The 20958-nt window shown below is 41.2% G+C and overlaps 1 protein-coding gene across 1 annotated transcript in view; it reads right to left on the bottom strand.

Moving 5' to 3' along the window:
* PEX7 (peroxisomal biogenesis factor 7) overlaps positions 1-20958 on the bottom strand; it is a 206963-nt gene that overhangs the window by 102049 nt on the left and 83956 nt on the right. Inside the window, exon 7 of the mRNA XM_044289763.1 lies at positions 1314-1427. Coding sequence (XP_044145698.1) covers positions 1314-1427 — 114 coding nt within the window. The remainder of the gene's footprint in view (positions 1-1313; positions 1428-20958) is intronic.

Genomic DNA, 20958 nt, shown 5'->3' with positions numbered 1-20958 from the left:
ACAGTATACCTCTACACTGTGCCCCACAATATACAGTATACCTCTACACTGTGCCCCACAATATACAGTATACCTCTACACTGTGCCCCACAATATACAGTATACCTCTACACTGTGCCCTACAATATACAGTATACCTCTACACTGTGCCCCACAATATACAGTATACCGCTACACTGTGACACACAATATACAGTATACCGCTACACTGTGCCACACAATATACAGTATACCGCTACACTGTGCCACACAATATACAGTATACCACTACACTGTGCCCCACAATATACAGTATACCACTACACTGTGCCCCACAATATACAGTATACCTCTACACTGTGCCCCACAATATACAGTATACCGCTACACTGTGACACACAATATACAGTATACAGCTACACTGTGCCACACAATATACAGTATACCGCTACACTGTGCCACACAATATACAGTATACCACTACACTGTGCCCCACAATATACAGTATACCGCTACACTGTGCCCCAAAATATACAGTTTCTTCTGTAAAAGTCATCAAGTGTCATGGGGGGGGGGGCCTTATTGTTTTTCGCCCTAGGGCTCCATTTCACCTAGAACCGGCCCTGGATGCACGGTATTTATCAGGTAGTCTGAAAACCAGTGCAGCCATTTAGAATGAAAGAAAAAGAGCCCGGCAATCGATGGATCTGCAGCTGAAAAGATGCTCAACATACAAATGTTCTATTGGTTTCCCAGTTAACAAGAATGTTTTTTTTTTTTACTGGATGGTTACTTTAAAGCTCTGTTCATATGCGATTCTGAACTACGACCGGCATATGCGCTACTCCTACATCCTTTTACATCATACGTACCCGTTTTGTACTGTGTGAAACAGTGTAGTAAACTATGTTATATTGTGCAGAGGCACACAAATATAAAAAACTATACAACATACTATAATTCTCATATTCTTCTCCTGCTGTATCTGTCACAGGATACCATGCTTCAAATTTAGCTCTTCTATCTGTGCTCACTGACCCTACTACAGGGATCGCAACCTTCAGCACTCCAGCTGTTGTGAAACGGAATTTTTTTTGTTTTTGGGGATTTTCTGTGCTTAGTGTTCTTTTGCGCAAAACAGCATTAATATAATTCATGCCTGTAAGGAAAAATACGGTAACCAAATATAACAGAATAAACTGCATATTCAATTGTCCAGTTGTTCATGTGTCAGATTTACCCTAAAGCACCAAAAGTGTACATACTGTTTATACCACAGATTATAAAGCCAGTAAACTGAACATTTCAAACAATGAATGGGATACAACACTTACTTTGACCCGCCTGACAGCATAGGTATGACCACAGAGCTCAAAGACAGGTTGACGATAAGATCTTAAATCCCAACCTTTTAAACTGCAGTCAACTGCGCCTGTTACGAGCAGATTCTAAAGAAGACAAAATAATAATAATACTATGATTAGTGTGCCTATATGAATAAAAGTACATACACAAAAAACCAACAGTCAAGGGTCCGACAACAGGTTCCTAGAAACCACCTTCACTGAAGAGCAGGAAAGTTATAGAGAATACAAAGTTCCTGATATGAATGTTCTTCAAATGTAATTCCATAAGGGATAACTAATTTGCAATTCTTTATTAGATTACTTCAAGGGTCTCTATAGATAAAGTAGAACTTTGAAGTTATAATGACTAAGCAGTTTGGGTTACCAATAGGTTTTTCTCTTTCACACACTCCTATGACGTCAAACTCAATTCAGTGAATTTATCATGCCTCCAAAATTGTCTTCAAAAAGTTGTAAGATATTGCTTTTCAAGTTTTTAGGCTTATCTGTGAAACAAATTGCGGGATTTTACATTTTTACACCACTCACTCACAGTCATAGTTTTGAAAAGTGGGTGGGAAAGTGGACGTGGTGGGACTAAAGAGCTGATTTAATCCAGATTTATCAACTGTGGCTTTTAAAATGTTGCAAAAATTGTCACAACCTATCTGCAGTAAAGGGTGGCATGGTTAGTGGAGTAAAATTTCCAGTGTCATAAGAAGGGATGAGCGAATGTCTTATTTTGAAATAAATTTTCCATTTGTGTTGTGGTATTTACGGAATTGCATTATCGATTCCGTTACCACGGACCATAACACAATTCCATGACAGTATGCATAACGGCATGCCTTTAGAGGCATTCCATTATCCATTCCGTCATAATAGAAGTCTATGGCCTTAGGGTTGTTGTGGGTATCGAAATTTTGATACCCAATCGATACTTTTGTCCCGGTATCGTATATTTAAATTTTTTCGATACTGGCCTGCGCTTCTGCGCAGTCTAATATCTCTGAACATGAGAGTGCTTCTGTCAGCAGCACAGGGGAGAAGAAAGCAGTCTGTCCTGCCCCTGTGCTGCTGCCACGAATGAACGGAGAGAGGGACGGAGGAGGGGCGGGCGCACTGCGCCACCAATGATAGGACTTTTCCTACACAGAGCGGCGCACTGCACTTACTATTATTCCTGGGCGCCGCTCCTTTCGCCGGCATTACTGTCTCCTCTCCTGCTCCATATGCTAATTACTATCAGAGCAATGGGGAGGAGACATCAGCTTCTCTAGTGGGTGTTCCCTCTCCCTGCGCTGCGATTGGACAGCGCTACAGCCAGGGAGAAGGAATGCCCACTAGAGAAGCTGATGTCTCCTCCCCATTGCTCCAATAGTAACTAGCATATGGAGCATGAGAGGAGACAGTAATGGGGCACAGCGGGCGAACGGAGCAGCGCCCAGGAATAATAGTAAGTGCAGGGACATCTCTGGGCACCGCTCTGTGCAGCCTAATACTTAAAGACTACTTTATATGGGTCCAGACTTTAACACATAATACAGGAGGCAGGTGCCAGCAGCAGAATCGCATTGCCAGCACCCTGCCCCAGACATGGAGCTGCGATAAGCGGCAGTTAACCCCACGGGTGCGGCACCTGAGGGGTTTACTGACGCTGATCTGCCAGTACCCGCCTCCTGTATTAAGGGGTAGTTATCATTGGTGGCGCAGTACAGTGCCCCCCTCCCCCCAGTATTAAAATCATTGGTGGCAGTGGCCACAGGGTCCCCTCCACCTCATTGGTGGTGCAGTGGCAGCTTCTGATCGGAGCCCCAGCTGTGTAATCCTGGGGCTCCTATTGGTTACCATGGCAGCCAGGACGATACTGAAGCCCTGGCTTCCATGGTAACATCCCTGATGCTGTGTGCACAGAGCAGCAGGGAGAGTGTGAAGTCCTATTCACCCTGATAGAGCTCTATCAGGGTGACTAGGATAAGGGATGAAAAAAATCCCAGGTTCTAGCCCCTAAGGAGGGAAATAGTTATTAAATACAAACCGGATTCCAAAAAAGTTGGGACACTATACAAATCGTGAATAAAAACTGAATGCAATGATGTGGAGGTGCCAACTTCTAATATTTTATTCAGAATAGAGCATAAATCACGGAACAAAAGTTTAAACTGAAAAAATGTACCATTTTAAGGGGAAAATATGTTGAATCAGAATTTGATGGTGTCAACAAATCCCCAAAAAGTTGGGACAAGGCCATTTTCACCACTGTGTGGCATCTCCCCTTCTTCTTACAACACTCAACAGACGTCTGGGGACCGAGGAGACCAGTTTCTCAAGTTTAGAAATAGGAATGCTCTCCCATTCTTGTCTAATACAGGCCTCTAACTGTTCAATCGTCTTGGGCCTTCTTTGTTGCACCTTCCTCTTTATGACGTGCCAAATGTTCTCTATAGGTGAAAGATCTGGACTGCAGACTGGCCATTTCAGTAACCGGATCCTTCTCCTACGCAGCCATGATGTTGTGGTTGATGCAGAATGTGGTCTGGCATTATCTTGTTGAAAAATGCAGGGTCTTCCCTGAAAGAGATGACGTCTGGATGGGAGCATATGTTATTCTAGAACCTGAATATATTTTTCTGCATTGATGGTGCCTTTCCAGACATGCAAGCTGCCCATGCCACACGCACTCATGCAACCCCATACCATCAGAGATGCAGGCTTCTGAACTGAGCGTTGATAACAACTTGGGTTGTCCTTGTCCTCTTTGGTCCGGATGACATGGCGTCCCAGATTTCCAAAAAGAACTTTGAATCGTGACTCGTCTGACCACAGAACATTTTGCCACACTCCATTTTAAATGATCCCTGGCCCAGTGAAAACACCTGAGCTTGTGGATCTTGCTTAAAAATGGCTTCTTCTTTGCACTGTAGAGTTTCAGCTGGCAACGGCTGATGGCACGGTGGATTGTGTTCACTGACAATGGTTTCTGGAAGTATTCCTGAGCCCATTCTGTGATTTCCTTTACAGTAGCATTCCTGTTTGTGGTGCAGTGTCGTTTAAGGGCCCGGAGATCACGGGCATCCAGTATGGTTTTACGGCCTTGACCCTTACGCACAGAGATTGTTCCAGATTCTCTGAATCTTCGGATGATGTGATGCACAGTTGATGATGATAGATGAAAAGTCTTTGCAATTTTTCGCTGGGTAACACCTTTCTGATATTGCTCCACTATCTTTCTGCGCAACATTGTGGGAATTGGTGATCCTCTACCCATCTTGGCTTCTGAGAGACACTGCCACTTTGAGAAGCTCTTTTTATACCCAATCATGTTGCCAATTGACCTAATTAGTGTTAATTGGTCTTCCAGCTCTTAGTTATGCTCAAATTTACTTTTTCCAGCCTCTTATTGCTACTTGTCCCAACTTTTTTGGGATTTGTTGACACCGTGAAAATTTAAATCAACGTATTTTTCCTTTAAAATAATACATTTACTCGGATTAAACGTTTGATCTGTCATCTACGTTCTATTACAAATAAAATATTGACATTTGCCATCTCCGCATCATTGCATTCAGTTTTTATTCACAATTTGTTTAGTGTCCCAACTTTTTTGGAATCCAATTTGTAAAAAATAAAATAAAATAAATATTAAGTATGAATCACCCCCTTTCCCAATTTCACATATAAAATGTAAAAAAATTAATAAACATATCACATATCGCCGCATCAGAAAAGCCAAAACTATTAAAATATTAAAAAAAATCAATTCGGTGAACGCCGGAACAGAAAAAATAAAAACTGTGCAATTCGCCATTTTTTAAAATGCGGAATGCAGGTGGCTTTTTTGGTTTATTTTTTCACGTTGTATCGAATGGTATCGAGTATCGCAATACTTTTTTATGGTATCGAAACCAAATCAAAAATTTGGTATCGCAACAACTCTATATGGCCTGCATAACGGATCTGTCCGGTTTCCGTTATGCAGGAGATTTTTGGGTTTCTTTTTTTCAGACCTGTTACAGACCAAACTACAATAAGCCACAATACAATCACACATCAGACACAAGTGACTGCACAAGGACAAGAAAATACTTAGAGAGTTAAGGCCATATTCTGTCTTTCCTCAGGGTGGCTGCAGTTGCAGTATAAAGTAATTTATTATGACCTGAATCATTGCCAAATGTAATTCAAGGTTAATGTCAAATCACAGGAGACATATTCTAAGGAACCACAAAAGCTAATTATTATAAAACAAGACAAACTTTGTTTTCTAAGTTAAACTGAGATCCTGTATGACGGTTCCCAGAAATAAAGTCAGAAGATTCAGACCACTGTACACTGGCAATCCGGGGCAATTATTAGCTTTAGACAGTCGCAACTAAGCCTGGTACAAATAATGATCTTATTCTCAGTGGGATACGTAATCTGAAGGGGGAGAGCCTTTGCAGAGATGCATATAAAATAACTTACTCTGAGTAATAGAGAATCGTCTTGGATTTGTACTAGAAGAATTGAAGACATGATTTAATTTTAAATTATTAAATGTTTATAGAATTTTTCTTTCTATATTTTGCATACACTTTTGCATTGCTTTTACTTAACCTGCTACAACCTGTAGGTGTATTTTCTCTGCCCTATTGTGACCTGATTGTCAGAGGCTGGTATAAAACGCCCTCAGTTTGGAGCACAACTTTGCAATGAAACATCCAAAGTCGATTTGCATAATACTTCGTTTGAATACTGTACGGAGCAAGCGCTCTGTACAGTATTAGAATGTATTGGCTCCTATGAGCCGAAGTTATTACTTTGCGAAGTCTCACGAGACCTCGCATAATAGCTTCATAAATAAATTTCTATTGTAAAAAAACCATTTCCCGAACTATGGTTCAGTTCCAAGTATTATGCGAATCAACTTCGGATGAAACCTGGCATGATTCGCTCATCCCTAGTCACTACTGTAGGACCTGAAACGCGTAGACGTTATGCTTATACTGGATTTTAATCTGCATTGAACAAGGCTGCGAACAACTTTTTTGTAGGCTGGACTCACTCCTCTCTTCACTCTGAGTTTTAATGTTACACTCTGCACTCAGGAATCGTACCACACGAGGATGATTAAAAACACAGACCAATGATGATAGTATACATCTAGTTCACCCATTTTTCTACATTGCTGTGCATTTCTATTCCTCAAGCAAAGGAATTGCAGCAAACTTTGCAGTGTTTAGAGAGGTATTTCAGTTTTTGCAAGTTATCCCCTATCCAAAGGATAGGTGATCACTATTAGATTGGCAGGGGGGACTAATGCGTGGACCATACCAATCATGAAAATGGGGGCCCATAAATAAATGGAACAGGAGGTTGCACTCCATTTATCTCTATAGGACTGCGAGAGATAGCCAATAGCTCTTGGCTATTTATGGCAGGTCCCACAGAGATGAATGGAAGAGCAGTGCGGATGGTCAACTGCCGCTCTGTTAATTCTGGGGACTGCAGGATACCGAGCCTCCATTCTCTTGGCTGGGGGGGTCCAGCTGATAGGAAGCCCATAAAACTAAAAGTTCTGTGCAATGGTAATAACTTGAAATAAATGAAGTATCCCTTTAATAGTAAAGGGAGCCTGTCACCCCAAGCTCATAAATTAAACAGTTCCTGGTGCCCTGCAGTTGACATACACAGTATCCCAACATACATTTAAGTCCATTTTTTTTTATATCCTGAGACCCTAAAAAGAGCTTTTGTTACTTAGATTTAGGACTAATACGGTAATAACTTCATGGTGACAAACTGGCAAATTGCATTAAAGCAACCTGCACTGCTGATCAGTAATCAATGCACAATCCAAAGGACTACCAAATGCACAGTATGCATTAGGCAGCATGGGAAGCTGTGTGGCCATCTTGGATGGCAGAAGAGGAGCCCAGGAGTTAGTGGATCTGCAGTTAAAAAGATGAAAAGGATGGCATCATGTAAGTGTTCAGTTAGTTTCCCATTTCTGACTTATTTTTTTCTAAACCACAGACATAGAAGTACCAGGATAGCAGACATAGCAGCTGCTATGGTTCCCAGTAAATAATGGGGGCAACATTAGCCAGACATGACCCAGACATGAGGTGCAGTTAACGTTAATATATATACATTGAAATTTAACCCCATTCTAAGTTTTACTGTGGAACCTGATGATTACTTCTGATGTTCGCATTATCCCTTCTGTGTGCCATTACTTTTTGCATTTTCTGTGCTGTGACATTGCTACATTATTCTTGTATTGTGACAACATACATGCATTATCCTTGTACTGTGACATCAGTGTGTGCATTAACGTGACTCCACTATGCCCATTATTCCATCACTATGTGCATAATCTCTACACTATGACATCAGTGTGCGTCTTAGCCCCATGCATTAGAGAGACCCGTTCCAAGTTTTGCTTCGGGGCCCCATGGCTGCTTGCTACGCCCTGAACACAGAGTTATTGTAATTAATAAAGCTCTGAACAATCACTTACATCATGCTTCAAATACAATAATCCCTTATAATACTCTCACTGGGTAGCTCTTGGTAGGGAAGTGCAATTTTAATTTGATGCTGTGTTACAAATGACTGAAGAGTAAGTCATGCATACTAACATTCTTCAGAATTGTTGGCAACGTACCAGAATACTCAAATGATTTTTTATCTGTTCACCTAACAACCTTTCCATATCAATTAGAGCAATGCTTTAGGGTGAGTTCACATCAGCGTTGTGTTTTCCAGATTTCTGTTCCATCAGAGCAACCGAAAAATGGGGAAAAGCTCATCTTTGAATTTGAGCATAAATTGTGCTCTGTTTGTGTCCGTTCTGTCAGGCTTCAGTTATCTTTGACGGCAGAAAAAGTGCAACAGACAGGGCTTTTTCTCCTGTCAAAAATGACCGATAACAGCTGGAACTGACACAAACTGAGCATAACTGATGCTCAAAATACACATAAAAACAGGTTAAAAGGGAGTTGTTTTTTTTTTTTTTTTTCATTTTTCTATAACAGACTAGAAATATGGAAAATACAACGCTGATGTGAACTTACAGGGGTTGTCCAGAATTAGAAAAAACCTGGCTGCTTTCCTCCAAAAACAGCACCGCTCCTGTCCACAGGCTGTGTGAGGTATTGCAGTTCGGTTTCTTTGGCCCTCACTCCAATGTTTCATACGGTCTGCTCAGCTGTGGGCCCTCACTCCAATGTTTCATACGGTCTGCTCAGCTGTAGGCCCTCACCTCCAATGTTTCATACGTTCTTCTCAGCTGTAGGCCCTCACTACAATGTTTCATAGGGTCTGCTCAGCTGTGGGCCCTCACTCCAATGTTTCATACTGTATGCTCAGCTGTAGGCTCTCACCTCCAATGTTTCATACGGTCTGTTCAGCTGTAGGCCCTCACCTCCAATGTTTTATACGGTATGCTCAGCTGTAGGCCCTCCATTATGTGATATACAGGCTGTTTCTCTTCTTCCTTGTAATTTTTGGCAGCACTTACACTGTATATACAATTGAATCTACAGGAAAGAATGTTTCCTAACAATTTTTCCTCTAAAAAGAAATTTTTTTTGTGGGGGCGGGGTTTTGGGCATTTTTTGGGCAGTCTGTAAAAGTGGTGTACAACTCGGACAACATGGTTCCCAGCAGCGACATTGGTGTCCAAGATGCATCCAGACATGGTCCCCCTGCTGTTCCTGATCGATTTTAAAGGTGTTTCCATCACTTTCAGACCTTTTCCTATGAGCCAGGCACCCTACCCTCATCCGAGCAGGGGGTGCCTGGTCGCCTCCCATTGACTTCCATTATACTCGGGTGCTCGGCCAATCATCACTACTGATGATCTATCTAGATCAGGCATGTCCAAAGTGCGGCCCTCCAGCTGTTGCAAAACTACAACTCCCAGCATGCCTGGATAGCTTACAGCTATTAGGGCATGCTGGGAGTTGTAGTTTTGCAACAGCTGGAGGGCCGCACTTTGGACATGCCTGATCTAGATGATAGATCATCAGTTTAAACAGATTGCAGAACCCCTTTAAATTAACAGAAATTAATGATATAACATGTAGAAAGCTGAGCACATTTGCAAACAATATATCAAAAGTGCATGACGTGCAGAGTAAACTAATACAACACTGGGTATCAGCATTGGGTAGATTTCTGAATAAATGTGATATTTACATTGTGGAGTTTTACTATCAACACTCAAAAGGCGTAAGATTAAATTGACAATAATGGTTGATATTGCAATTAGATGATTTCAACAAATGAAAAGATATCAAAACAAATGTATTTTTCACATTTCATTTATATTCATAACACAACAATATGTTATGAGTATACAGACAAAATAGAACTAACAGAAAGTGATATACGTTACATTGTTATCATGTGACAAAGGCCTTTTTGATCGTTTGATGTTGCACTTTTAGTGATGTAAGGTGAAAAAAAGTGTTTTTTTTAGCACAGTTTTTATTTTATTTTTTTGACAGTGTTCACCTGAGGGGTTAGCTCAGGGATGGGCAAACTCGGCCCTCCAGCTGTTTTAAAACTACAAATCTCATCATTCCCAGTCTGCCTACAGCTATCAGTCTACAGCAGGGCATGATGGGATTTGTAGTTTTAAAACAGCTGGAGGGCCGAGTTTGCCCATCCCTGGGTTAGGTCATGTGATATTTTTATAAAGCCGGTCGTTACGGACGTGGCAATAGCTAATATGTATACTTTCTTTTATTTACGTTTGACATAATAATATCATGTTTTAAACAAAAAAATCATGTTTAAGTGTCTCCATATTCTGAGAGTCAGTTTATTTTTTGGGCGATTGTCTTAGGTAGGTTCTCATTTTTTGTGGGATGAGATGACTGTTTAATTGGCACTATTTTGGGGGGCATACAACTTTTTGCTGGCTTGCTATTACACTTTTTGTGATGTAAGGTGACAAAAAAATTGCTTTTTTTGTGGCACTGTTTCTATAATTTTTTTTTTTTACGGCGTTCACCTGAGGGGTTGGGTCATGTGATATTTTTATAGAGATGGTTGTTACGGACGCGGCGATACCTAATATGTCTACTTTTTTATTTCACTTTAACACAATAATAGCATTTTTGAAACAAAAAATTATGTTTTAATGTCTCCATGTTCTGAGAGCTATAGGTTTTTTTATTTTATTTTTGCAATTTTCTTATGTAGGGGCTCATTTTTTGCGGAATGAGATGACTGCTTTATTGGTAACATTTTGTGGGACATACGCCTTTTTGATCACTTCATGTTGCACTTTTTGTGATGTAAGGTGACAAAAATGGCTTTTTTTGACACTGTTTTTATTTTTTATGGTGTTTATCGGACAAGGTGGATCATGTGATATATTTATAGAGCCGGCTGTCAGATGCTGCAATACCAAATATGTCTGTTTTATTTATTTTTTTCCTATTTTTTACTTAATTGGAGATTTTTTTTTTTTTTATGTAACACAATTTTTTGTATCTTTTATTTTACACTTTGTGTCCCCCATAAGGTCATACAAGACCTCTGGGGGATATTTGATATTTTGTTCACTATTGATTTCTCCTGTAACTGGGGCTGACATAGTAGCCCCAGTTACAGGGGAAATACACACCCCAGAGAGGCTGTACAGAACTATACAATGCTGTACAGCCTCAGTGCGCATAGCGCTTCCTGATCTGTATACACAGCGCTCGCTGAGCGATGTGTATACAGCGATCTGAAGGCAGGGATACCCGGGAACAGTCCCTGCCTTCCCTCTGGGTTGCCCTGCTGTCACAGACAGCGGCCCCCCCGCTCTGCAGCTGCACGATTAGCGTTCGTTCAGAGTTAAACCTCCACCCATAGGATGTTTATATTCTATGGGCGGATGTGAGGTGGTTAACATTGGGGGTCTGACTGTGGCTCTGAGCTGAGGTCTGATTAACTTTGGGGGTCTGAGCTGAGGTCTGCTGAAAAATATTTTTTTCTAATTTTCCTCCTCTAAAACCTATGTGAGTATTATGAGCAGAAGAGTCTTACAGGGTAAAAATACAGTACTTATTTCTGTAATGTTATTTTGAAGGACAATGTCTACATAGTTAATGCGCTAGATATGATGGGTTGTGTTGGTTGTTGCTTTAAAAAATAAAATAATACCTCCCACTAAAAAATATCCCATTCGTATTACAAAACAGCTGAACAACCTTAACAGTGCAGTTGAAACGTCAGATTTGAGCAGCTATAATTTGCAAATACCGAGGCCAAATTAAACCTCACAAGTGTGAAGAAATAAATAGAATCATGACAGTGATAAAGCATGAAAAGGCTTTATAATTTCATTAGCAGACAGAATCTTTTTAAGATAATTTAATGCATCATCTGCACATTCATATCATACACAAATTGTTAATTTCACATTTCAATGTAGCAATGTCTTTTTTAATTAATGCTCAATTATCATTTTTTAATGTTACATGTTATTGCTGAGTGGAAAGTTCCATGCCGAAACATGAAAGATAGAGACAGATGCCTATCCTATAATTTAATATCCCAAAAATGAATCATATGGACCTGCAGCATTCGATCCATACAGAAATATAGCCACAGGGTGCTCTCTGACCTTCTTTACAGCATATTGGTCTGGTGTCATGTAAGGATGATCAGAATACAATGGAAAACGCGGTGTTTAATCTAAGCTTGTACTGACAATCGGAGTAAAACTGACCATGGAGAGAAATCCTTTTATTAGCTAATACTATTGAAAGTGGCAGTCATCTGTGACAAAGACTGTAAAATACGAGGTTCTTATTATGAAATATGGGATTCCCCCCTGGTCTGTGAAAAAAGATTTGTCAAAGGCAAGCCAATAAAATGGTTTAGTACAATACACAAAATAATAGGAAAAAAACTGATTTCAATCTAATGTTTAAAGTACAAATAAATTAGCATTTTACATATGATACTGGATAAAGATTCATCAAAACAATTCAATCCAATCTATTTTCCAGTTTTGGTATATATTTTCATATAGCTTGCTTGGAATGCATAAAAGGGGAAAGAAAATCACTTGCACCTGCACTAGATCCAATACAATCTGTGCACAATTATTAGGCAAGTTGTATTTTTGAGCATTAATTTTATTATTGAACAATTACAGTCAATCCAAAAAGTTAATAAATCTCTAACCTGAATATTAATGAAAGTAAAAGTGAGGTTTTGGCTTTCTTAGTAGAATATCTGTGCAGAATTATTATGTACCGTAACTAAATGAAAAAAAAGAAAATTGTACATCTCATTGTTTATTTTCATCTGTTAAAGTGAGAATAAAAATTAAAAAAAAAAAAAAATTTACAAATAAACATTTCTCACATAAAAAAAAAAAAAGTTGTAAATCTGTGACCAACATAGCCTCCCTTCTTTTTAATAACAGTGATAAGCCTTCAATCTATGAAGTTTGTCAGCTTCTTAATCTGTTTAACCACTTCAGCCCCGCTAGCTGAAACCCCCTTCATGACCAGAGCACTTTTTACACTTCGGCACTACACTCCTTTCACCGTTTATCGCTCGGTCATGCAACTTACCATACAAATGAATTTTACCTCCTTTTCTTCTCACTAATGGAGCTTTCATTTGGTGGTATTTCATTGCTGCTGACATTTTTGATGAAATGTAACGATTTTTTGCAAAAAAATGACATTTTTCACTTTCAGCTGTAAAATTTTGCAAAAAAAACGACATCCATATATTAATTTTTCGCTAAATTTATAGTTCTACATGTCTTTAATAAAAAAAACAATGTTTGGGCAAAAAAAAATGGTTTGGGTAAAAGTTATAGCGTTTACAAACTATGGTACAAAAATGTGAATTTCCGCTTTTTGAAGCAGCTCTGACTTTCTGAGCACCTGTCATGATTCCTGAGGTTCTACAATGCCCAAACAGTAGAAAACCCCCACAAATGACCCCATTTCGGAAAGTAGACACCCTAAGGTATTCGCTGATGGGCATAGTGAGTTCATAGAACTTTTTATTTTTTGTCACAAGTTAGCGGAAAATGATGATGATTTTTTTATTTTTATTTTTTTCTTACAAAGTCTCATATTCCACTAACTTGCGACAAAAAATAAAAAATTCTAGGAACTCGCCATGCCCCTCACGGAATACCTTGGGGTGTCTTCTTTACAAAATGGGGTCACTTGTGGCGTAGTTATACTGCCCTGGCAATTTAGGGGCCCAAATGTGTAAGAAGTACCTTGCAATCAAAATGTGTAAAAAAATGACCGGTGAAATCCGAAAGGTGCACTTTGGAATATGTGCCCCTTTGCCCACCTTGGCTGCAAAAAAGTGTCAAGACACCCCAAGGTATTCCGTGAGGGGCATGGCGAGTTCCTAGAATTTTTTATTTTTTGTCGCAAGTTAGTGGAATATGAGACTTTGTAAGGAAAAAAGAAAAAAAATGAAAAATCATCATTTTCCGCTAACTTGTGACAAAAAATAAAAAATTCTAGGAACTCGCCATGCCCCTCACGGAATACCTTGGGGTGTCTTCTTTCCAAAATGGGGTCACTTGTGGCGTAGTTATACTGCCCTGGCAATTTAGGGGCCCAAATGTGTAAGAAGTACCTTGCAATCAAAATGTGTAAAAAATGGCCTGCGAAATCCGAAAGGTGCACTTTGGAATATGTGCCCCTTTGCCCACCTTGGCTGCAAAAAAGTGTCACACATGTGGTATCGCCGTACTCAGGAGAAGTTGGGGAATGTGTTTTGGGGTGTCATTTTACATATACCCATGCTGGGTGAGAGAAATATCTTGGCAAAAGATAACTTTTCCCATTTTTTTTATACAAAGTTGGCATTTGACCAAGATATTTTTCTCACCCAGCATGGGTATATGTAAAATGACACCCCAAAACACATTCCCCAACTTCTCCTGAGTACGGCGATACCAGATGTGTGACACTTTTTTGCAGCCTAGATGCGCAAAGGGGCCCAAATTCCTTTTAGAAGGGCATTTTTAGACATTTGGATCCCAGACTTCTTCTCACACTTTCGGGCCCCTAAAAAGCCAGGGCAGTATAAATACCCCACATGTGACCCCACTTTGGAAAGAAGACACCCCAAGGTATTCAATGAGGGGCATGGCGAGTTCCTAGAATTTTTTTTTTTTTTTTGCATAAGTTAGCGGATATTGATTTTTTTTGTTTTTTTCTCACAAAGTCTCACTTTCCGCTAACTTAGGACAAAAATTTCAATCTTTCATGGACTCAATATGCCCCTCACGGAATACCTTGGAGTGTCTTCTTTCCGAAATGGGGTCACATGTGGGGTATTTATACTGCCCTGGCTTTTTAGGGGCCCTAAAGCGTGAGAAGAAGTCTGGAATATAAATGTCTAAAAATGTTTACGCATTTGGATTCCGTGAGGGGTATGGCGAGTTCATGTGAGATTTTATTTTTTTGACACAAGTTAGTGGAATATGAGACTTTGTAAGAAAAAACAAAAACAAAAACAAACAAAAAATTTCCGCTAACTTGTGCCAAAAAAAATGTCTGAATGGAGCCTTACAGGGGGGTGATCAATGACAGGGGGGTGATCAATGACAGGGGGGTGATCAATGACAGGGGGGTGATCAATGACAGGGGGGTGATCACCCATATAGACTCCCTGATCACCCCCCTGTCATTGATCACCCCCCTGGTAAGGCTCCATTCAGACGTCCGTATAATTTTTACGGATCCATGGATCGGATCCGCAAAACACATGCGGACGTCTGAATGGAGCCTTACAGGGGGGTTATCAATGACAGGGGGTGATCAGGGTGATCACCCCCCTGTCACTGATCACCCCCCCTGTAAGGCTCCATTCAGACGTCCGCATGATTTTTACGGATCCATGGATACATGGATCGGATCCGCAAAACACATGCGGACGTCTGAATGGAGCCTTACAGGGGGGTTATCAATGACAGGGGGTGATCAGGGTGATCACCCCCCTGTCACTGATCACCCCCCCTGTAAGGCTCCATTCAGACGTCCGCATGATTTTTACGGATCCATGGATACATGGATCGGATCCACAAAACACATGCGGACGTCTGAATGGAGCCTTACAGGGGGGTGATCAATGACAGGGGGGTGATCAGGGAGTGTATATGGGTGATCACTCGCCTGTCATTGATCGCCACCTGTAAGGCTCCATTCAGACGTCCGCATGTGTTTTGCGGATCCGATCCATGTATCCATGGATCCGTGAAAATCATGCGGACGTCTGAATGGAGCCTTACAGGGGGGTGATCAATGACAGGGGGGTGATCAATGACAGGGGGTGATCAGGGAGTGTATATGGGTGATCACCCGCCTGTCATTGATCACCCCCCTGTAAGGCTCCATTCAGACGTCCGTATGCGTTTTGCGGATCCGATCCATGTATCCGTGGATCCGTAAAAATCATACGGACGTCTGAACGGAGCCTGACAGGGGGGTGATCAATGACAGGGCGGTGATCAATGACAGGGGGGTGATCAGGGAGTTTATATGGGGTGATCATGGGTGATCAGGGGTTTATAAGGGGTTAATAAGTGACGGGGGGGGGGGGGGGTGTAGTGTAGTGTGGTGTTTGGTGCGACTGTACTGAGCTACCTGAGTCCTCTGGTGGTCGATCCTAACAAAAGGGACCACCAGAGGACCAGGTAGGAGGTATATTAGACGCTGTTATGAAAACAGCGTCTAATATACCTGTTAGGGGTTAAAAAATTCGGATCTCCAGCCTGCCAGCGAGCGATCGCCGCTGGCAGGCTGGAGATCCACTCGCTTACCTTCCGTTCCTGTGAGCGCGCGCGCCTTCACAGGAAATCCCGGCCCTCGCGAGATGACGCGTATATGCGTCGTCGTGCGCAGGGCTGCCGCCTCCGGACCGCACATCTGCGTTAGGCGGTCCGGAGGCGGTTAAAGGGAACCTATCATCAACTTTATGTGGACCTCTCTGAAGGCAGCATAAAATAGTAACAGAAATGCTGATTTTTGCAGTGTGTCACTCATGAGCTCAAAGTAAGAGGTTGCTGAGATCCAGCATCATAATCCATTGCAGCACAGGCCTTGAAAAGAGTCAAATCTACCTGAGAAGAGTCATGGTTATTCATAATCTCCTGTACTCTTGCCCATCTGCTGATAATTGTCAGTTCTCTCCTAGAGAGAAAGGGAGAAAACTAGGTAGAAGACTGTCAATCATCAGCAGGTGGGGAGGGAGAGCAGGAATTCATGAATAATTTATCCATGACTCTTCTCAGGTGGCCGGGACTCTTTTCCAGACCTAGGGGAACAGATAGGGAAATCTGTCACAAATAGCGTGATCGCAGAACAGTGTGCTGTCTTCCTGGCGCTAGAGTTCGACACATTGCGGATCGGGTTGACAGATTACTGGGAGGGGCTGGAGAAGATCCAGCGGTCATGGTCCATATCGGAACCAATCACAAAGTTAGAGGTAGGTGGACAGTCCTTAAAAATGATTTCAGGGATTTAGGTCAAAAGCTTAGGGCACGGACCTCAAAGGTAGTATTTTCCAAAATACTACCTGTGCCACACAAGAAAGGCAGCGGGAGATTAGGGAGACTAACAAGTGGCTCAAGAACTGGTGTAGGAAGGAGGGGTTTGGGTTCCTGGAGAACTGGGCCGACTTCTCTATCGGCTACAGGCTCTATCGTAGGGACAGGCTGCACCTCAATGGGGAAGGGGCAGCTGTGTTGGGGAAGAAGATGGCTAGAAGGTTGGAAGAGTGTTTAAACTAGGGACTGGGGGGGAGGGTAATTATGTTATAGGAGGGGAAGATAGTGCAGATAGAGACTGGGGGCAAGGTAGTGGGACTGGGGGAGGAATGGAAGGAGGGACTAGAACAGTTCAGAAGGAAAGGTGTAGGGTAAAAAATATACATAAACCTCTCAAATGTATGTATACTAATGCCAGAAGCCTCACTAATAAAACTGGTGAACTGGAATTAGTGATGTGTGAGGAGGACTATGACATAGTGGGAATAACCAAGACATGGCTAGATGATAGCTATAACTGGGCAGTTAATGTACAGGGTTACAGTCCGTTTAGAAAGGATCGTCAAACCCGGAGAGGGGGAGGGGTCTGCCTTTATGTAAAATCCTGTCTAAAGCCCACACTCTGTGAAGATATAAGTGAGGGACATGAAAATGTGGAGTCACTGTGGGTAGAGATACATGGAGCTAAAAACAATAATAAAATACTAATAAGAGTTTACAATAAACCACCTAATATACCAGAGTCCACAGAAAATCTACTACTAAATGAGATAGACAAGGCGGCAAATCATAATGAGGTGGTTATTATGGGGGACTTCAACTACCCAGATATAGACTGGGAAACTGAAACTTGTATATCTCATAAAGGAAACAGGTTCTTGGCAATAACCAAAGACAATTACCTCTCCCAACTGGTTCAGGACCCGACTAGAGGGACGGCCAATACTGGACTTAGTATTAACCAATAGACCTGACAGAACAACAGACGTGCAGGTTGGGGGACACCTGGGAAATAGTGACCATAAAATAATAACCTTCCAATTATCATTCAAAAGAGCGTTTCTACAGGGAGGAACAAAAATACCAAACTTCAAAAAAGCTAAATTTAGCCAACTAAGAGAGGCCATAGGGCTAACTAACTGGGACAAAGTTCTCAAAAATAAAAATACAGCCATAAAATGAGTAGCATCCTAAAATCTTATTGTGAGAGGTACATACCGTATGGGAAAAAAAGGTTAAGAAATAAAAAGAAACCAATGTGGAGAAACAGAACTGTAAAGAAAGCAATAAATGACAAAAAGAAAGTATATAAATCACTAAAACAGGAGGGTAGCGAGAAAGCACTGAAAAACTATAAGGAAAAAAATAGAACATGTAAAAAACAAATAAAAGCGGCCAAACTAGAGACCTAGAGATTAATTGCCAAAGAGAGTAAAACTAACCCTAAAATGTTCTTCAATTATATACATGTTAAAAAGTATAAATCTGAAGGTGTCGGGCCTTTAAATAGTCGCAGAGAGCAACGAGGAGAAAGCAAAGCTTTTAAATATTTTTCTCTCCAATGTATTCACTGAGGAAAATAAACTGTCAGATGAAATGCTGAATGTTGAAATAAATCACCCATTAAAAGTGTCCTGTCTGACCCAGGAAGAAGTACGACTTAAAAAGATTAAAATAGACAAATCGCCAGGACCGGATGGCATACACCCCCGTATCCTAAGGAAATTAAGTAATGTCATAGCCAGACCCTTATTTCTGATATTTGCAGATTCTATACTGACAGGGAATGTCCCACAGGATTGGCGCATGGCAAATGTGGTGCCCATATTCAAAAAGGGTCCAAAAACAGAGCCTGGAAACTATAGGCCGGTAAGTTTAACATCTGTTGTGGATAAACTGTTTAAAGGTTTTCTGAGAGATGCTATGTTAGAGCATCTTAATGGAAATAAGCAAATAACGCCATATCAGCATGGCTTCGTGAGGGAACGGTCATGTCAAACTAATTTAATCAGTTTCTATGAGGAGGTAAGTTCTAGCCTTGACAGCGGCGAATCAATGGATGTCGTGTATCTGGACTTCTCCAAAGCATTTGACAATGTACCACATAAAAGGTTAGTATATAAAATGAGAATGCTCGGACAGGGAGAAAATGTCTGCATGTGGGTAAGTAACTGGCTCAATGATAGAAAACAGAGGGTGGTTATTAACGGTACATACTCAGATTGGGTCACACTCACTAGTGGAGTACCTCAGGGGTCAGTATTGGGCCCTATTCTCTTCAATATATTTATTAATGATCTTGTAGTAGGTTTGCATAGTAAAATATAAATTTTTGCAGATGACACTAAACTGTGTAAAGTAATTAACACTGAAGAGGACAGTATACTGCTACAGAGGGATCTGGATAGATTGGAGGCTTGAGCAGATAAGTGGCAGATGAGGTTTAACACTGACAAATGTAAAGTTATGCACATGGCAAGGAATAATGCAAGTCACCCTTACATACTAAATGGTAAAACACTTGGTAACACTGACATGGAAAAGGATCTAGGAATTTTAATAAACAGCAAACTAAGCTGCAAAAACCAGTGTCAGGCAGCTGCTGCCAAGGCCAATAAGATAATGGGTTGCATCAAAAGGGGCATAGATGCCTGTGATGAGAACATAGTCCTACCACTTTACAAATCACTAGTCAGACCACACATGGAGTACTGTGTACAGTTCTGGGCTCCAGTGAACAAGGCAGACAGCAGAGCTGGAGAGGGTCCAGAGGAGGGCAACTAAAGTAATAACTGGAATGGGGCAACTACAGTACCCTGAAAGATTATCAAAATTAGGGTTATTCACTTTAGAAAAAAGACGACTGAGGGGAGATCTAATTACTATGTATAAATATAACAGGGGTCAGTACAGAGATCTATCCCATCATCTGTTTATCCCCAGGACTGTAACTGTGACGAGGGGACATCATCTGCGTCTGGAGGAAAGAAGGGTTGTACACAAACATAGAAGAGGATTCTTTACGGTAAGAGCAGTGAGACTATGGAACTCTCTGCCTGAGGAGGTGGTGATGGTGAGTACAATAAAGGAATTCAAGAGGGGCCTGGATGTATTTCTGGTCTGTAATAATATTACAGGATATAGCTACTAGAGAGGGATCGTTGATCCAGGAAGTTATTCTGATTGCCTGATTGGAGTCGGAAAGGAATTTTTTATTCCCTAAAGTGAGGAAAATTGGCTTCTACCTCACAGGTTTTTTTTTTTTGCCTTCCTCTGGATCAACTTGCAGGATGACAGGCCGAACTGGATGGACAAATGTCTTTTTTCGGCCTTATACTATGTTACTATGTTAGTCTGCAATGATTGTGATGTTGGTTCTCGGCAACCACTTACTACCATTAGTACGGGCAGCATAAAGTTGATGACAGGTTCCCTTCAAGATCAAATTTTTGTGCAGGAGGAACCACAGCCTCCAAGACACGTGTTCAGACAGGTGAACTGTTTTCCTTCACCGTAAAACCGTAAAGAAAGGCCCACAAGTTCTCAATAGGGTTTAAGTCAGGTAAGAAAGGGGGTAATGTCATTATTTTTTCATCTTTAAGGCCTGTGCAGTAAAGTACTTTGATGCATGAGATAGCACTAGGGCATTGTCCTGCAAAAAAAAATCATTTTTTTCTTGAAAGATGCAGACTTTTTCCTGTACCAATGGTTGAATAAAACTGTCTTCTAAAAACTGGCAGCAGGTTCGGGAGTTGATTTTGAATCCATCATAAACAGAAAAAGGTCCAACTAGCTCATCTTTAATAACACCAGCCTATAGCAGTACCCCACCTGCATCTTGCTGGTGTCTTGAGTGAAAGTTGAGCTCTGTCCCCATTACTGATCCAGCCACATGGCCCATCCATTTGGTCCATCAAGAGTCACTCTCCTCTAATCTGCCCATAAAACCTTATGTGTCTTGTTCAGTGGTGGTCAGGTTTCAGGCTTTGTAACCTTGGCCATGTCTCTGAGCACTGAATACCTTGTACTTCTGGGGACTCCAGGGAGGTTGCAGTTCTAGAATATGACAACAGTACAGGATCTCCTGATTCAAGTTTGTTTCTTCTC

The sequence above is a fragment of the Bufo gargarizans genome, chromosome 4, assembly GCF_014858855.1.
Source record: "Bufo gargarizans isolate SCDJY-AF-19 chromosome 4, ASM1485885v1, whole genome shotgun sequence".
NCBI lineage: Eukaryota > Metazoa > Chordata > Amphibia > Anura > Bufonidae > Bufo > Bufo gargarizans.
Note: the sequence above shows the minus strand (reverse complement) of the source record. Positions and strands in the feature narration are given on the sequence as shown.